The 20,726-nt window shown below is 34.2% G+C and overlaps 1 protein-coding gene across 4 annotated transcripts in view; it reads left to right on the top strand.

Moving 5' to 3' along the window:
• LOC134529370 (myotubularin-related protein 4) overlaps nucleotides 1-20,726 on the top strand; it is a 263,105-nt gene that overhangs the window by 153,876 nt on the left and 88,503 nt on the right. For all 4 annotated transcript variants that reach the window (XM_063363357.1, XM_063363359.1, XM_063363356.1 and 1 more), the window contains exons 9-10: nucleotides 5,529-5,714; nucleotides 17,051-17,212. In XM_063363357.1, coding sequence (XP_063219427.1) covers nucleotides 5,529-5,714; nucleotides 17,051-17,212 — 348 coding nt within the window. The remainder of the gene's footprint in view (nucleotides 1-5,528; nucleotides 5,715-17,050; nucleotides 17,213-20,726) is intronic.

Below are 20,726 nucleotides of genomic sequence, written 5' to 3'. Positions count from 1 at the left end.
TGAGTTCGTTTGTTTACTGCTTGCTTGTGTATACGAAACATAAATTTATGTTTGGCTAGGATAAAAGAAAGCCAAAAATTTGTGCACAAAATGTGTGATGTATTTTCGTGTTTTGGTTTTGTTAACGACTATGTTTACAAATTACAAAACACAAAATCCCTAAATTGGCGCCACATTTTATTTTCCAACTGAAATCATTATCGAAGAGGTTAAAGTGCTACGGAATGGAATTGTAATATTTTCTATGATATAATGTGCTGAAAATGTTTGCCAAAAAATGTTAACGTGTTTTAGCGCTTAAAGTGCGACGAACAATTGGCATGCGGGAAAGCAGATCTAATTCATTTTATTCAATTAAGTTTCAAACTAACCTTCATTTGTAGGCTTAACTTATGTCTTTTTTTCCAGCACTTAGGCCTTTACATTTTGATAAAGAAAAGCAAACGTTCAATTTTTCATTTTATTTTTGATGTAAGGTATAGGCTACACTTAATTTTATAACATTTAAAATTTATACCAGTTTAAAAAGTTTCGTGGTCACACTTCAGTAGAAATTGTCATGAAAAAGTCACTAATTTTTATTTTTGTAACTCAGTAGACACCCTGTAATTTTAAATATTTCAACAGGGAAATTGAATGCTTTACTCGGCCTAAATCGTCATCTAAATTAACAGCTGATTTTCCACTATCTTTGAGTATCCAGGGTTTTTCCTTAACTTGCCGGACTTTTACTGTACTAAGATTCTGAATCAGTTTTCAGCATCTTTAAAATACATTTCAATTGTATTCAGCCCTCAAACAGATCTATGTTGGCACACAACATAATGTTTTGTAATCAATGTATGCACAATTTGGGAAGCCATAAGACAGCTTTGTTGCTAACAACTCCTTTGCTTAACTTAGGTCAGGCTTGTATTTCCCAGCCAGTATTAAAAATATATGACACGAGTAAAAGGTAATAAATACCCTGAGAAAATTACTACAATTCATTACACATACCACAATTTGAAAATTCTCAATAAAATATATGGTGTGTATAGGGACTAAAAGTGAACCAGGTACTCTATAAATGGTGTAACATAGCATAATTCCTGCCCCTTGCTATTAATAACAATTGGAATGTCATGTGGTATGTTACTGATGGCCTCTTCATGTTTCATAATTAATTTCTACTCAGTTGATTCTGTTATGCATAGTCATTTAAATTTTAATTGTACTTCAATATTAATTATTATTTTTGGTTAGGTTCTACATAAATGTGAATATAGTTTTATTATTATTTTCTCTATTATGTTTTTGCAATTTTAAAGAATCCTCTGGGCAGTGAGACTGTAACATTCTAGAAGGTTCTAGAAGGATTTAAAACTAAAGGAAAAGATGAGCGAAACACTTTGTCACCAATAAGTTATTTTTCATGCCTCAAGGTAGTGTATCGTTTGGAAAACCCAGCACATAGGCATACAACTGCGCAGCAATGGACCAGAACTTTCGCTGGGCGCTACCTCGCCAGCAGCCTATTAGAACGCACCTTGTGGTGGGGTGATGTGTCTTTCCAGACTTTCAGAGAAAATGTTTTTCCAGTACTATTCCTTATATGGTCATGTACCTGGTTCTGTATTGTGATTGGTCAATTGACACGGGGTTGCTTCTCCCCTTGTTTTCACCTTCGTAAGAGAAGACAATTTCATTGTTCAACTAGTTGTTGCTCAGTTATCACCGCGTGCGGTCGCATCGTCAGAAGTTAATGAAAAATGTAATGTATAAATCGCAAATACATGACTGGTTTCAGCAATTTACGAAAATCATGTCCAAACTCAGTTTTATGTGTTATAAACATTATGTCATAAGCTTTGTTTTTTTACGAAAATTGTACCATTATAGCTACTTGAACCATACATAATTTTAGTGTACTCATCTCAAAATAAAAAATGCCAGTTGACTGAATACTTTAAATATCATTCCCTCATTGTTTCCCATTCTCAATATTACAATGATATTTTGTTTTATGAAAATAACTATTTTGATATCTTTAATTTCTTTTAAAATACTGTATTTTACAGTAAATGTCCTTTCCATTATATACCAAAAACAAAATCATTATAAAATTTAATTTTTATCTGGGTCCCCAAAAAAAAATATCATTCCCTCACTTTTTATTAACACTTGCATTGTACTTTTTAATTAGACAGTATATTGCTGCGCTTATAACATTTTATAGTTGGCAGATCAGTAGTAACCAGATCAGCATTGCGTACGGCGCAAAGAGATACATTGTAGTCAACTAATTTTTGTTTCATTATTTAAATTTTACAATTTTATGTATCATTCCCTCACCTCAAATTAGAACAAGGTAATTATTTAATTTGTGATAATTATTATATTGTTTTACATGTTTTGAGGAGTAAAGGACTTGCCTTAAGTTACAATTTAATTTGAGGTTATGCACAACCATTTTTTGTATTTTTGTATGCTATGTTCGAATTTATCTTTCCCTCACTATCATTCCCTCATCAAAATTATTAATGAGGGAATGAGTTTATGAGGGAATAACAATAAAATATTGATGATCTCAGTAATTTTAAAGAAATATATCTATTAAAATGTTAAAAAACAATTTATTGTAAAAATAAATTCATAATAAAAGAAAAATTTGATGATTTTAATTTGAATTTAATGTAAATTTTAGAATAATATAAAAAACCTCATTCTCTCACCTATATAATCATTCCCTCATAATTGATGTTTTTCATGTTCATACTATTGTCAATAAAATTGAGAAATTTTGGGGACCACATAGTCAGTTGAGGTAAGGCACTTGTGTACTGTGTATTTTATACTAAAGCTGTCAGTTAAAGCAAATTATAGATTTTTTATTTTAAAATTCATTTTTCTCAATTTCGTGATAACTAGTCACATCATTTCACCTCTGCTGGTCGAGTCAGGCCAAAGTTAACTTTTTTTTATTATTGGTTTTTGGATGTTTAACTACAAATTCGACCCCAGGAGTCAGCATCGGCCCAGGATGACTGTCATCACCCTCATGGGACATATCTGCATACCTTTGTTGAACATTAAACAAAGGGACTTTAATTTTTTGTAATTAAGCGACGAGCTACAGTGATAAAACAAAAGACTACTTTAAAAAACTCTTGTATTGTTAAGCCAAATAAATAACTCTTTTCTTAAGAGAATAATTTATCCTCAATTTTGGCAACAAGACAAAAAACAAACATTCAAAACCATCATATGTAAACTTTTCAAGTGATTTAAAGTGTCTGGTTACTACTATGGGGTGCTTAGCCAGTCCAACCTGGGATGTAACAGTGGGTTCTTAGTGATCACTTTGATGAATGCCACATAGTGCAAAAAAAAATAGTCATTTAGGTTTTATTTTTGTTCAAAACCAGTTTGTAGCCATTTAAATCATTAGTAATATTTAACATTTTTTTGCATACATTTTGGCTGTCATTTATTATTTTCTGTTTTATTGTGTTGATATTTTTGTCACCCAGATTCAGCTACGTAGTTGTTTGCTTTGAGGTGGTTTGTAAAGGAATTATTCTGAGAGCCTTTATTTTCTTTTGTATTGTTCCTTCCTAATGTTTATACTCATATTATTAAGATTCATTTAATTTTAGAAAAAACTTGTTTTTAATAAGGTTATAAAGAATATGAAACAAGTTTTAACTGCTGATAATTAAAATATGGGTGTCTATTTTGGACATGCATGGTGGTAATGTAAGACTGGTGTCACACTATTTGTGTCTGCTGCTGCAGCTGACCCATATGAGGTTTGCCCATATGAGTTGCACGTCAAACTGTTTATGTTAAACGGGGCAAGAACTTAATTTTTCACCTATTAAAAACTAAAAAAAAGGGGGAAGACGAAAGCAAAGTAATGAGAAATTGCAATATAAATGGCAAAAAAAGGTTGGGATTAATTTATGATGTGAAAATTGTATAAATAAAAAAAAATTGTGTTGGCTTAGAACAACTGTTGTAAAAAATTAATAAATAAAAATGATTATTGACTAACTTAGACCAAACTAGTAATGTATCTGTGGACAGAAATCAATTTTAGAGAGAGATGGTGATGATAAAAAAGGCTGAAAGTCTAAAAAAAAAAAAAATAGTTTTATAAATTTATCATCCTTGGTGTAAAGAAAAATGTTAAGCTACCATATAAAAATATTTAATTAATATTTGTAACAGGATAAACTTCATACATGAATGGTTACCACTCTCCTCAATAATAATTGTTATAAACCATGTTTTCAGAGGTTTGGACTCCTAGGTAATATATTACATAGAACTGAACTTGATGATAGATAATTTCAATTATGTTCTTAATATATTCAATTAAGTTCGAATTCCTTGTAATAAGCAGTGCCAATCAGATGGAAACATTACTCACTGCTGTTTTATCAATCTTTAAACTTCCACAATATGTATGTTATGTAGTAAAGCTCATAATTTTTCTTCTTTCTTAAAATTATTTTATTATTATATATGTACATACACATACATACATAATATATACACACATCTATACAACTGGAATTTTGTTGTTTATGACATTATTACTAAAGTTGCAGAAGTGCATTGCAAAATGTGCCTCTCACAAATCAAAATCAGTGAAATATTGTAGATGTACCAAATCATAAAAAGGATAATGTTCATATCTGCATTGCAACAAAAGCTCATTTAATAAATGAATCTAAATGTAGAGTATGTTATCAACAATATAATATAAATAATTAATTTATACACATACAAAACAGAAAATGAATAAAATACATTAATTATAGTGAATGCTTGCTGCATTCTCCACAATTTTGATCATAAAAGAGGTTATGTACACTATGGAGATAATGAAACACATGTGTATATTTGTGGACGTTTATAATTTTATAAATGTCAACATGAAAGAGAGTTGTTATTAGAGATAACTTAGCACAATACTTCATTGTAGCTGGAGCTGCACTTTGTCAGGGAAATTATTTTATGTCATAGACCAGAGACATTTTTGTCTTGTGTTATCAAGGAAGACAATCATTCAAGGCTGAAATAAAATAATGCAACTTGCACAGCCTTTTTTGGGTAAAAATTCTTTGGACTGCTTTTCCTAAAGTGCACGATGTTGGTCTCTCAATAATGCATTGAGTAAATTTTACACTATTAAACATGTTAACAGTTGGTCCAGAAATATAAATTCACTATAAACTCATAACCGCTGCAGTACAACTACATTGTATGACAGTGTCAATTTAACTTCACGTGTCTTCACTTATCTGTGGCTATCCGGTGGTCCCGGGGTGCTGCAACATTATGAGGTAGTGTCTAGTGGCTGCGACAGACCTATACATGTGTAATGTCCTCATTTAAAACCGTGTGATATCAGCATCCTGTGCAATAAGATTGGTTTTCCCACAATGGCAGAAACGCATAGTGTGACACCGGCCTAAATATTTAGCTGAGTTATTAAAAACTCAAATATAAGGAGTGAATTGTTGTTTGCTATGTTTTAGGGTTTTCAAGTTTTATGTGAAAGGGAGTGGTTAGACTTTGGCCACAAGTTTGCAGATCGTTGTGGCCACACAGTGGACTCAGACGACCAGAACGAGCGCTGTCCGGTTTTCCTCCAGTGGCTGGATTGTGTGCATCAGCTATTGCTACAGTTTCCCACCAGCTTTGAGTTCTCTGTCGCATATTTGGTTAGTATTGGTAACTGTAGCATTGTAGCAAAAGTAGGTTGAGTTTATGCTTGCAGGCTGTAAAGCAAAGTCCATTAGACATATTAGGTTATAAAAATAACACATAAATGCTGTTTCCTGCCTGAAGCAGTCAACAGGACAGTATAGTGGAAAAAGCTGGCTGCCAGAGAAAGAGGCCTGTTTTTCTCAGCGAAAACCGAAGAATGGCTTAAGTGAATTGTGGTGTAGCAGCTGCATGATCAGGGAAGTAAAGAAAGCATATGTCTTTTAGAAAAATGTTTTCCAACCTTGAGAACCTTGCAGCTCATCTGACTGTCGATAAATTTTAATAATGCCCACTAACCTACCTAGAGTTAAGTTTTTATAAATATTTGTTTATGATTTATGATTTTGCTTATAACTCGTGATGTGTTATGAGGGTTAATTAATGCAAAACATTTAGGTTTTAGTTATTTTATATGGTAAATAAGAATCATTTACATTAATCATGTTACATTACATTATACAATTAACGTTACATAATTGACAAGCCTAAAAGGAGCTGAATTATCACTTATAAAGAACTATAGAAAGAGCAGTTAATTCTGTTGATTTTAAGCCCTACCCGTACCATCATAAATACCTGTCTGTGGAGCTGAGATGTTCCGAATGAGCAGCGAACAGTACATCACCGTCCAGGGTTCGTTGCGCAGCAGAGCCAGGGTACATGCTAAAATTTTTAACTAGCAAGTTATTAAACTGTTTAGGATAGCCATAATAAGTGCAAGTTTATATCGGATTAATATAAAAATTTAGTGCTGTGTGAAGTTTGAAACTTCCAAACCAAAACAAACAAGTGAGTTTGATTCAGTTCAAAGGGTCATATTAATAAGTTCGAAAAATTGAACATTTGTCAGCAAACTTGTGTCGGCCTCGAACTCTTATTGCCCTATAAGAAGATATGATACATAATCGTTTAAACAATATAGCCACTAATAAATGCTATAAACACGTTTATTGGTGGCAAAATGCTAAAATATCATTAACCAACTAATTTCCACAACACTGTTATTTCTTTCATGCTAGTATTCATTTTTGGCCAATGTTAATTTTTTTTCAGCCTTGGCTATAGACTACAATAACATGTGAACACATAAAAAATGATTACCTGTTCTGTGAGCCATATATTGATTGCTGCAGAAAGATATTGATAAACATGGTGTCATCATTGATTCAAACTGCATGTTTTTTGCAGCATGTGCCATGTCTTACAAATCTAAAATGTGTATATCTATGATGTTTACAATGCTACTACTTTCAGTAGTGGATTCAGGTCAAGGTTAATTTGACTACAAGTTTGGTATATACGTGTGGGAAATTTGAAACACTAAAATGTTAAACAATCGCATCCCACTGAATTTGTCATCTAAATGTGTAACTGTATTTGTTGTTTAAAGTCATGTTCGAAGCAATATCAAATTAATGATTTAGGTTTTGGTGGTAAAAGAAGGTGACTTAGTGCTCACGTATCAAAGCTGAATGCAAATATCATAAATTCACACCAGTAAAAGTCTAGAGTCACGAATTGTGCGGAAAAAAATGTGTCGCTGAAAACAATTTCTTGCTACAACTGCAAATAGTGAAACTATTTTCCAAAGTTGGAAATGTGACATGTCTTAGGGGACCTTTGAGTTCTGGACATGTTGTAAGTCTTGTTTTTCTTAATAACCATCTAAATTCAAAGTGATTAAAAAATTAAGTAGCTTGGCTTCTGGGTTGTAGCCGTGTCCTGAGCCAATAATTCACGAACGTTTCGGTCGACATTGCTACTTCAGACAATGGCTGTGAAAGCTTGCGAACATTATTGATTAAGTACAGTTAACTCCCTATTATCCGCGCATGCTACGAAAAAATGCAGCACATAAATAAATCTGTATTTTATTACGAGTGAGCAAATTTGAACTTTACTGACGAGTGTATTGTGTGCAGTATACAGTAAAATGCCACAGGCCTTCTTGGAACTCACGCAGTAGGCTGGCATGCGTTGCTATTTTCATCTCTGTCGCACTTTGTTTCTAGTCGTATGGTTGATCACTTTTATGTTTACATTACTGAAATGTATTGTATGTTAATTATTCAGTAAAATACTAAAATTTTAGCATCATTAAAAAAATTTTACTGTTAATTGTAACTTTTACTGTACATAAATTTTTAGATTTTTAAGTTGAAATTAATGTTTCCTTCTTTGTTTCCCATTTTTGGCTCTTTTGCGGATTATCCGCGATTTTCACTATCTGCGGTGGCCCTGCCACTTAATTTCGCAGATAATCGGGAGTGTACTGTAATCTTTATTCTGTTTTTACCCACATGTACCTTTTTTATTGCATTTGTTTTAAATGACCAGAGGATATGGAGTTTCATGAAAGCCTATTGTATTTATGTTACATATGAGTGCCAATAAAAATATTTCTTTACACTTTCTGTATTTGCAAACATCAAGGAGCTTTTTAACAAGGTTCATTTAAAGTTTGAGACAAGGAATTTTGCCTATGGTTCAGTTCAATTTGGTTTAAAAAAATGATTAAAACAGGTTTAGTTTAAAGCTAAAAAACCAAGGTTTGCCCATCTCTATAAAAATGAATTTCTTTAATTACAGTTAATGCCCATAGGTGGTAGGAAAAACACGATAGGCTGCTGAAATAAAATGTTATGCCATATTTAGAAATATTTCCATGCTTTACTTGGCTTGCAAAGTACTAAAACCAGTTTTCTTTACCCATTACGTAACTCTAGGTGCATGACCTGCATTAAGTTACATGATTCTTAGGTTTGAAAATTAGACCCTTCATGTAAGTAACAAAACTGGTCAGAGTTGATTCTGATGTAGTTGATGAAATGTATAAAGGCTCAAAAGGAAGTGAACTACTTTGCTTCCTGAAACCATAACTAATGAGAAATGACACAAGTGGGTGCCCACGAAACTCATCCGGCTAGTCTGGCGGCAGTGGCCGCATTATGACGTCGTATGGCGTACCCTTCCACCCCTGATTTACGTTGCATAAGACTAAAGCTCATCCCTCCCAGAGACACAAACCATCTTGATTCCCCCCTTATAATGTTTCAACATTCCCTCCCCTCGTACAACTTCTGCATGAGATACTGTCAATATATCTCCCACCCCTCACCACTTGCAGTGAAAGCCAAAACACCACAGTGTTGTATAGTCCATTCCTGGTAAAATGAATATGTTTAAGGTCCACGTGACAGCCATTCATCCTTAAGGCAATTGGTGCACGGAAAAAAATGGTCACAGCTCCGAAAACAATGAAATTGGGATCAGTTTATCACTAAAGTGACTGGATGCTTCTGTAGGTCGCAGTTATTGTGTAGGAGGGTCAGGAGCTTAGTTCCAGCGCATCAGTGGTGAGATGGCCTTCCCACGGGATGGGTGTAGATGGTACTCGCTCCGCGGCCTGCCATCTATGAGGAACTAGCAGAAGCTCCAAGGTCCTATCTTGCTCTCACTCCCACGCACAGCTGATACGGTTCTACCGTGGGCGGAGAAGAGGAAGGCTTATCATTTTTTTTTTCATCAGTCCTTCGCTTCGTCCAAGGGGCGAGGGCGGTAGTTTGTGGCAGTGGGAAGTATCCTGGTGTCATCTGTCCACGGCTAAGATCGCCTTTGCGATTATATTCGAGGAGCTGGATCATGTTTATGCGGTCAATTCGACTTGCTGCTGTACTATACAACATCGTGAAATATGATTAAAACTGTAAGCTTTCCTCTGCCTGAATTCTGCAATAAATACATTATATGAAATTGTAAATACAGAGCTGTGGCCAGCAGTGGCTTCCTGTTTAAGTCCCGGCACCACAACCGTGCCTTGACAATAAGGTTGTGGCTATTAAGAGGATGTCTTATAGTGAATTGTGATGCGTTAATGATGACGGCTCGCCATACAGATGGAAGGTTAGACGGATAGTCTCTAATTGACCGAGTACCGCACGCACATGTATGTGTCAGTGAATGCTAGTCCGTGACTGAACGCTCGGCCGCTTAATATAGAAAGTTATTAAAATTAATTGAAAGATAATTACTACATAGATTGATTTTTTTTTTCAAGAAGATTAAGTCTGTTATAGTTGGTTATGAGAGTAAATAAAATATTGTTTTTGTTCTTCTCAGGGTACGTAAAGTTGAGGTCAAGCGGCTATGGAATCAAAGAACTCTTAGGCCTGTATTTCCTAAGATATAATTGCAGTTATTTTTGGAACTATTACAATTTTTCTCAAAGAGTGAATCAGTTAATTCTCTGATGGAGAGAGAAGCTTAATTATGTTGGGGAAAGTGTTTTTGAATAATAAGTTAAATAATTTTTTAATATTTTTTTATGTTTAAGACTGTCAGATATATTAATACTACTACAAATTATTCAACAATATTATAATTTATATCTTATTAGAGCTAAAAAGAGTGATAAAATAGAGTCAACAGTAGGGACATAAAAAGTGATGTATTTCATTAGGGCGATCATTCTACAGAAACTATAGTTTAGAGAGTCTACATGTTTATGAAAAAATTATTTGTAATATTGCATAATGATTTTGGAATTAGTGTTTTGTCCAAAAAATAATCATGTTTAATAGGAAGATATTTTTTTGTTACGGATATTTTGGCTTTTCCTTTATTAAGTACAGTCAACTGTCGATTATCCGCGGTAATGAAGGGGGCCGAGGCCGCGGATAATCCAAACCGCCGGATAATAAATTTAACCATTTTTTTACCGCGCAATGTAAACAAAAACGGTCAGTCCCCACCCCCCTTATCTAGTAAACGACCACGGCCGTGACGGAAGGCAATCGGAAGTACAGTAATGTGTTACAGTGAATAATACTTGTAACTTATGTACTATTATGTGCCAGTTTACATACATACAGTATTAGTAGGTATATCATTATATGAAATTGTACGTACTAATTTATGCAAATGTTTAATATCTTTGTAGTTATGTAAGAAAATATATAACAGATGCAATAAAACAAACGAACAAACTCTGTGGGGTAGATACATAATAATGCACTTTCACATCTCATTACTGTCAAATAAACATTACATAGACACTCATTTTACTTACGTTTGGTGCACACACGGAAATTTTCTGTTGACTTTCCGACCGTTTGGAATAAGAAATGAGGTTCAGTCGAGTGCATTTAAGTAAAATGCTTCAGGTGAAAACATCTCGGCCTATCAGCCCACGTGTTTGTCTTGAGTATGTTTATACAAATACACATATGGTCGTATACGTATGTCAGTATGTGCATATGAATATGTAATGTAAATAGAATTGAGGAAAGATAGAATGTTAATTTCTAGACATTTTAAAGCATTAAAAAACACGCAAAAATACTCACACATCTTAAACACGCATAAATTCTTTAGGCCTACACAAATACAATTGGCAAATATGTAAACATAAATGCATGTACATAGGTGTAGTAGGGGTACATTCTACTGTACAGCTGTTATGTACACTAAACAATACACGCTACTTTGATTGAAAAAAATCTGTAATAGACTTTTGTTTTTGCGATGTGCTTTCTTTTCTTCTATAATCGCGCTACAAATTTTTCTTAAGGTAAGTTTGTCTGACAATAGTGTATCATCTTCCTGCTCTAAATAATCCAGCAAATTATCAGCCCATTCCAGAGCTGCTGAGTGTGTAATACGCTTCTGTGGAATCAAGTCACCATCACTATCGTCAGGAGCACTGTCATCTGTTTCTCCCGTGTGACCTTGGGCGCGTCGCACTATCTCTGTGTCGCTCATAGAGTCTGAAGCATTTGTATAGGCAATTACGTATGTTAGCTTTGTTACTTCGCAAATCCCGTATTGTAGATTCCCCAATACCATACATCTTTGAAAGCTGGCTAACCAAAGTACCAGCTTCCAGTTTATTTAACACCTGCAGTTTTTTTTCAATTGTTAAAGCAACTCGTTTACGTTTGGAAGTTGACATCTTGCGTGCACGACTGATGAAACTCAATATTGACTGCGACTGTACAGCCGACAAGACAGCGCTGCGTGAGCCAGATGACTCACGGAAGAGGGGTAGGAATCGGAGCGCGTAAACAAAACAGGTGTTTTTTTATCTCGGTCATCCAACAGCGTTGCCACACCGCGCGCCACAGCAGTCTGCGCGACCGAAAAGTTACTATCTGTTTAAAATTATTCTTTCTTAAAAAAAAAAACGCCGGTTAAGCCGCAAAACGGATAATCCACCGTCGGATAATCGGGAGTTGACTGTATAATGAGATTTAGTCTGCACCAGTTATTAATTGCATTAATATCAGATTGAAGGAGTAAATAATTGTTTATAGAAGTAATTATTATACATATTTTAAGATCATCAGTGAACAGAACACCATTAGAATATTTAAAGGTTAGAGAAATATCATCAATTAATACATTGAATATTAAAGGTGATAAGTTACCAACCACCTTGAGGGACACCAGAGCTAGCTTGGAAAAGTGTGTCATTACAATTATAAGTTGAAACAAAGTAACTACAATTATTAATATAACTAGAGAACCAGTTAAAGAGATATCACTTGAACCAAAAACCAGGAACTAACCAAATGGCTGAATAATTATCCTGTAAGAACTGTGAGTCAGTATCATGTCAGTGAACTCTTCAGTGTTGCATATAGAAAACAGCTACTTTGGTTAATGCTGAAAGTAGTTTTCAGAAAACAGGACTTTGGCCAGCGAATATTCCCGGACCACTTGTTTGAGGCAGCCAAAACAACAAACATTCCACTTCCACTAGAAGATAAATTACCGATGATATCAGTTTGTCACTCAGGTCTACAACTAGTCGAACAAGTCAGGGGCTCAGAACTCCCAGAAACTTACATGCATAAGTATAATTCAGTATTGCACAATATGTCCATGCAAACATTTGCTGATGGTGATATTCAAGATGAAGACAGCCATGCTCAAGAAAATCAACAGACATCACCACCCTCAAATATCAAAGATAATGACAGAGAAAACGACGATAGCCAACCTACCCCTCCTAAGAAAGTTTCTGTTGCTACAATTCCACCCCTTCCTCAGACAACTACATGTGGACAAATGAAAATGCAAGGAAAACCCTGCACCTGCAGTTTTAACAACCAGTCCCTATCTACTGGCGTTAAAGAAAAAAATGGCAAAGAAGATCTTAAAAAAAACAGCAGAATCCAACCTGAAAAGTAAGAAGAAAACTTATGATGGATAAAGAAATTAGCTACGAAAAATAACTTTATGTAGATGATGCCGATGATGATGACTGCCCATGTCTACTGCAACGAACTTTATTCTCATTCGAGACCTAAGGAAACTTGGCTGTAATGCTGTCAGTGTAAAAAGTTATAAGTAAATGTGCTGCACTTCCTGGGAAAACAAAATGTTACGTGTGAACTTTGCTGTTAGAATCACATATAAGTGGTTAACCAAAAAGGGTTTCATCAAGTGCAATGTGGTTTAAGTATTTTACAATTAAAACATGTTTTTCTTCTATCAGAAAATATAATATATGTCATATTTTTACTGACGTAAGTCTAAAATGACACAGTGGCAACTTTTTTAAATTGCCGAAATTAAATTTAAGGAATACTATTTTCTAACTTTGGCCCAATTAAATAAAACGTCAAAGTGTCAAACGTTATCTCAATCTAATGATTAAAATTTATTTCATGTTTGTCTTTAAGTTTTGGACCGAAAACAAAATGTTATGTCAAATTAAGCATGTTTCCCCTACATTAAAATAAGCTTTAAACAATGATCACAACTGGTTGGAGTTGGGATAGCTACGTACATAGAAAATACTGTTAAATTGCATTAGCTAGGTACTACAAATTTAAAAGGTAGCTATTTAACCTGAACAACTGTCCTTACTATTTATTTTGAAGTATGTTTTATATACATAATCTAACCTAACAAACTTTTCTTCAAGTTTTTACACTATTGTTTATGTTGCTATCCATACACAACCCACAGTCCACAATATTTTAGATTTTTTTTAATGTAGCCAACCTAAACTATTTGACCATTTATTTGTATGTAGCTAACATAACCTGACCACTCATTAAAATGGTGAACTACTGGTAAACTACTTGATGTATCACAACACTCTCTTAGAAAATAGTTTGAAAACACATTGGCCAGTTTAAAAAAAGAAATGTGGAATCTTTTCTAGAAAAGATGCTCTCTTTCAGAATTACCATTTAGGAAATTGTATGGTTAAAATAATTTAAAACAAGAAAAATATTTTTCTTAGGTTAATACAAATATTTTCTCATTATTTAATTCACTAAACTGCACAATTTTGCTCGACTTCAAAGGCCTTCATGGTTACTGAGTTTTCCAAAATCCCGTGGCAGTAAAATACTTAATTTTAAAAAAATCATAAATAGGTATAATTCATATTTATATTTTACTTATTCACTTAAATAAATTACTAACTTGTTGGTGACATACAAAATATTTTATGTAATGCTAATGGTGCATTAAGCTAAACACCAGGAACATAGAATTACTCTCTAAAATTTCTGCAACTACTTGAGCTTGGCTTTATCTCTATGGACTCGACTTAACTAAAATATTATGAAGTGGACACTCCACTCGGCTTGGCTAGAAGGTATTATTATTGAACTCGGCTCAACTCAACCCAAAAAATTTGCAGACTCTAATTTTTACGTTCTAGTAAGGTGAGACACCTTACACAAAGACTTCACTTGTACTCATAGAAATATACTTCTCTGTGGGTAAATGCATTATATCAAGCAATGATAGCATTTAACTTTTATTGGTGTTATTTTTTATTTTAATCAACATACGTGTGAGAATGAAGATAGACTTTGTTCTAAAGTTAGACTTTTTTTGATTGGTGCTTCAGCAAACATTCAAACTTTGCCTGCTAAATATTGTCCCCATATTAGTTATTGGTTTATCCATATTTATTTCGTTAATTTTATAAAAATATCCAGCTGCCAGAGTCTAAATATTGGCTGCCAAAAATGTCTCACCATATCTTTGACGGGTTATAATAAAATCTTAGTACTTTGGTTATTTTTGTCCAATGCCTGTGTGTTTGTGTGAAATACACAAGCTTTTTTTTTTCTTCCTTTCTTGCATCATGAGTACAGCCACCTGTTTGCGGTGAAAATAAATGGCAGATTTCGTCAATTTTTTTTGTTGATTTTGGTGTATTTTTCGTAATTTTGAAAACTGATTTCGGCGTATTTTTCATCATTTTTAAAACTAATTTCGGTAAAATTTTCATCGCTTATAGAAATTTTTTCTTTTTAATGCATCTCATAGCCTACTTGCTGTAGGAAAATCACCAGCACTTGGGAAAAGTCGGGAACGTCAGGAATGTTATATAATTAGGCCTATTGCATTTCCTACATTTGGATAGAATTTCAGGAATTTAAAACCAGAAATGTTAAAAATATTATGAGAATTTAGGTTTTATTTAGGTACAGAAAGCACTACAGTTATTGTGTATTGAAATGTTATGCTCATTGACTGGAATTTAATTTCTTTTACAAATTTCAGTGTAGTTTCAAGTTTCTGTGAAAACAATAATAAAAAAATCATAAGGTTTGTAAATCAAAGGATGTTTTTAAAAGTTGGCCTACCTTCAATGTACTTGTTCATCCAATCCCTTAATTTAGGATGATCAAGTTTCTCTAAAGGAATATTGACTTCAATGAAAGCACAAACTGTTGACATAACAAATTCTTGTTTGTCTTCTTTAGCCTTTTTCGTGCAGGAAATTACATCGGTGAGTGAAATCTGACGTTTGACACCTGACGTATTTGCTGCTTCAGATTGTTTTGCAGCTTGTGCGAACGCTTTATTCTTTTTGTGGGAAGCGCTGCCATTAATGTGTTTCAAACACATATCCTTCCTGGCCCACTTGATGCGCACGTTACAATACTTGCACATCAAAATCTTGTTGGTTTTGTCAAAGATATAAAATCCTTCGTGCGAGAATTCTTTCTCGCGGTCGTAAATTGTAACCACCATTCTAAACGTTTTATTTTGTAACGTTACATTAAACCTTCGTAGACTACACGCAGTCGACAAAGCAAACAGTAAACAAGCAGATCTACGACGAGACTAAATAATCACAGAATAACAACACCGCAAGACTCCCGACATTTGACTAAATACTACTAACCGAATAAATATATTAAATCGACGAATCGTTCTCACACGTCCAGTAGGCAACTGTTGGAGTTGGAGAACGTGTTTCAACTTCACATTGCTCGCATTTAAGTTCTCACAACTTCGAACTTTCTCTTTGCACCTTACATAACCTAACAACATGAACCTGAACCTAACCCGGTCAGACAGAGGTCTCGTAATTGTCACGTAAACAAAAACCCGTCGATTCTTTAGCGCGAACATGACGTCAGAATTTATCGAGCATAAGCAGTTTTCGTTATTCTGTTGTTTGGAAATGGTAGTTTTTTGTGGACAGCAACGAGCTAGTCGACAAAATATTGATATAATCTATATATCTCACGTTAACACGGTCTGATCGACTTATAGCGCTCAATCGAATAAAAGTAAACACAACAGCGAGAGGAATACGTTCATTTTTGTATTTTTTCGCGTTTTATCGCCATCGCGGTAAATTTCACGCAAATTCCTAGATTATGGCAAAAATTTCGCGGTTTTGCGCGCTGCGAAAAACAGCTGGCTCTTATCATGAGTTCAACACTTTATTTTGTTGGATAGGTCACTGTGGATCATTAACCCAAAAATCAAGCTGACATTTCTAATCCATTTTTAATTGCTCAACTGGTTTTCTCCATGTAAAAGTACATCTAGCCAACACAGCGTATGTTACTTATGGCCCCAAACAACACTGTTAAATCCAGCTTTTAACATATTGTGCGCTAAGTAAAAATCTTTGGAATCTTAAGGGTTTTTTTTTTTTTTTTTTTTTTCGAAGACAATGTCTAAGAAAATTGGGGTTTGATTCGACTTTGGCTTTCTGAAGCTTTGCCCCTAGTAATGTGTTATAAATATAGTAATGTTTATTGTATAAATGTAATATATATGGTAGTAAATTCATGAGGTTCAATTTCACTGATGTATTTTTTAAACTCTTGAAATACCAAAAAAGTTTTATAGGATGAAATAATATTTTAATTTGCATGCTTCTTTCATTTACTGTGAGAAGATGATGAAAGTTTGGGAAAAAATTTATGTGAGGCAGTAAATTCCACTCAAAGGATATTAAGATCATTTACATGCTAAGGAATAGTCTTTAATTAATTCATTGTATTATTGTTTCCAGGTGAAGCTAGTACAACATGTGTACTCAAATTTGTTTGGTACATTCTTATGTAACACCCGAAAGGAACGAACTACATTGAAAGTTTATGATAGAACTTTCTCCGTGTGGAAATTTCTACAAAACCCCAACTTCAGAAATCATCTATATTGCATCAGGCCACAGGTAAATATATTTTTGTATCAAATTTGGCTATAGGCCAATGTTATCTTAAAATGGACCTAACTTAGTAGGGTAGAGTAAGGTAATTTCGTGATATTTTTAGTTTTTTTGTATTTAAATATTGAAAGCGCGAAAATATATTACGCAAATACTGTTTATTTACAGATATGAGGCGAACTGCGAACATAACATATCACAATTACTACTCATATTAAGTTTATGAAATATAATTTAAACTTAAACTTCAGGTAAAATTTAAGGTATGTTCGTTATAGAGGTATTTAATGTCATGATAATGGTAAGGTAATTTTGTGATATTCTGAATAAAATTAAATAATGATTAAAATAGCAATATTTTATCTTAGAACCTTTAGAGATATATTATAAATCCATAAACAATTAATTTTTTTTTTAACACTCAGTTTAGTTTATAGGAGCCTTTCATATTGTTTAGACTCGTCATCTTTACCCTTGCACACTGTCACACATAAAACATTTCGTGATATTTCTACTATAATTAATAACCAAAAAGCAATAGTATGTTTGAGTACAAGATAGACTAAACTTATTATAAATCAATTTTAAAAATCTGAGAATTCCTTAAAACACCAAGTTCAGTTTATAGAAGCCTTGCTTATTAATCATACTCGTCATCTTCAACATTTGCACACGTCACACACAAAAACTTGTTCTTCGGCATCAGTCGGTTGGCACTATTCATGATATGGAACCAAGCAGTAGAAACACTGTACCCATTTGGCACCATTCTGAACTGTGACATCATGAGAAAACTTAATTCTACACTCACCACACTCCCAGTCTTCGTCAGTTTGTCTTGTATTTTTTGACTTGGGCCAACTCGCAACATTTCTTCCTTTTGATGTGGAAGGTTCAAACTCTTGTGTTGGAATTCGCAGCACAGATGTAACTGACTTGGATCTTGTCTCATCAGGTGGAGTTAAGCACTTTGCTCTTGAATCAGTTTTCCTCTTGGTCACCCTTTTACTTGGTTTCTTGGGCAAATGTGGAAATGTCAGGATTCTGTCAACTGTCAACGTTGTGCTAGGGTAAATCTGTTGCAGTTCTTCCGCGAGTGGATGGTTTGTCAACGGTGATATTCAAAGTACTTTGACAGGAGTTTGGTTTGTCAGCTCTTGTGGTTGAAGTCCTTCATCAAGGGATTGATTTGTCAGCTGTGATGGTTGCAAATCTTCGGCACGATCTTGGGTTATCAGCTGTAACGGTTGCAGTCCTATTGGCAGAGCTTTGTTTGTCAGCTGTGATGGTTGAAGGCCTTTGGATGTGGTTGGTTTGTCAGCTGTGGTGTTTGAAGTCCTTCATCAAGGGGTCAATTTGTCAGCTGTGATGGTTGCAGAGCTTCCCTGGGAATAGCAGATTTGTTAGAGTACAAATCCCTGTTTTCTGAAATGCATTAACTATGTTCTTCTGGCAAAAACTTTGAATGAATGCAGGATTAAGTATGGTACGAAAATGAGTTCTATTGGATTTTTCTGTGGGATTTTCCTTCATGTAGGAATTCATGCTCTGACCCCAATGTGATTTCAGTGATTTATAAATCCCAACATCTAGGGGCTGCATCAGATGTGTTGTGTGCGCAGGAAATGTGAATAAGAAAATGGAATTTTCTTTTGCTAATAAAATGACAAGCGGATTTATGTGCAAAGCGTGCGAGTCCATGAGAAGAATAACTGGGCGAGCAGGAGGAATGGCACTGATGAAGAAAGTAAACCACTCTAAGAAAAGCTCACGGTTGATCCATCCCTTAACAGATAATTTAACCAATGAATTTGGAAGACAATCTCTTCGTAGATTGTCGTTCCATCGAATTCCTTTGAAGATTATCATGGGCGGAATCCATGTTACATAGGCACACACACAGCCAAGCAGTGTACGAGATTCACCTCGTTCTACATATGTCCGTTTGTAAATATAACGTTTCCCCACACTTGTGACAACCTTTCCTGGTTTAACCACAAAGGAAAGACCCGTTTCATCACAGTTCCATATTCTACCAGCAACGTTTTTGACCCCAAGATCGTTCATTAAATTTTTTAATTTATCAAAAAAGTCCCCAATTATTTCTTTGTTTGCCATCGATGCTCGGTACGAGGATAGATTTTCTGGGCATCTTAATGTAAGATTGTACCTCTCTTTACAGTTCGCCCACCACCATTTACTTGCACAGTCATTTTTACTACTGAAAAAATTCTGACGTCAGGCACTTATTGCAAATTCGTGCGCTATTTGTCTAACCATTGACACTGTCAGACCAAATCCGAGCTCCTGCATTGCTATTATATAATTAAACAGGCGAACTTCCAAGTCTGTAGTTAGGGCAAATGGCCGACCCAGCTTAGGCAACGATTCATTTAGACCACAGTGAGGATTTTTTGCGAGATAGTCTTTCTGCGAGCTCCACGGAACACCCATTGATTTTGAAGCTTTATAGATAGACATATTCTGCTCTTTAACTAGTTGTGCTGCTTGTAGGAGATCTTTGCCATTGTATTGCCAATACTTTGATCTTTGTTGTGGCATTTTCACCTGAAAATATAATATTGTTTTTTGGGTGTTATAATTTAAAATTCAAACGGATTTACACACACACACATATATATATATTTGTGCATTCACATACAAATTTAAATTCTCTAATTTTAATTGAATGGCTTGTGATAGGAAATTTCGTTTCACAGGCAATTTCGTGACAAAGGCAATTTCGTGAGATAGGCAATTTCGTGAATGTGTTTGTTGTGAAAGTTCTTTGTTTGAACACAAAGCTTTAAGTACGACTAATCTTTTTTTTAAAATATTTTCTATTTAATTTATGCACGCAAATAACATTTTTATGAGCAAATATTACTTAAGCTTTTGTGGCTGAAAATCACTTTTATTGGACTCGTTCTCTATTTCATATTAAAGTACATTTTACAGGCTACAAAATGCTAAAACAATCACTTTCTTACCAGTATTGTTTTGTTTATGGTATCATTTACTAAACAAACGACGCACAAAAACTGTAACTATCTCAAAAACTTCCCGGATAACTCTGTACTTTTTTTTCCGCTCCTAGAACATCAGCACTACCGGTCCGGGACCTCTAGTGATATCTGTAGAGAGTTGCTGGAACTAACAACGCTTGTCCAATCTCGCTTGCTCAATAGGTATGTTCGTAGTAATTTCTTATAAAACTATCACGAAGATACCTATGTTGCGAAATTACCTTTCTTTACCCTATATTAGCTTTAAATTAAAAGTATGTACTTTAGGTATTTCATCACAGAAGTGATTAGCTTTGAACTTGTCAAACACAGTAAACTAAACTTTTATTCTTAACACAGTAACAATTATAAAGTATTCCGTGTCCTGAACCTGCTGTGGCACATCCAAGAAAAAATAAATATTACATCTAGATAACTCTCAAAGAAATTTTTCCTTATTTGTTAATGCAACTTTTAATTACATAAACTGTAAGTGAATTTTATTATTAAGTAAT

The sequence above is a fragment of the Bacillus rossius genome, chromosome 2, assembly GCF_032445375.1.
Source record: "Bacillus rossius redtenbacheri isolate Brsri chromosome 2, Brsri_v3, whole genome shotgun sequence".
Taxonomy (NCBI): domain Eukaryota; kingdom Metazoa; phylum Arthropoda; class Insecta; order Phasmatodea; family Bacillidae; genus Bacillus; species Bacillus rossius.
This window is presented reverse-complemented; position numbering and strand designations above follow the sequence as displayed.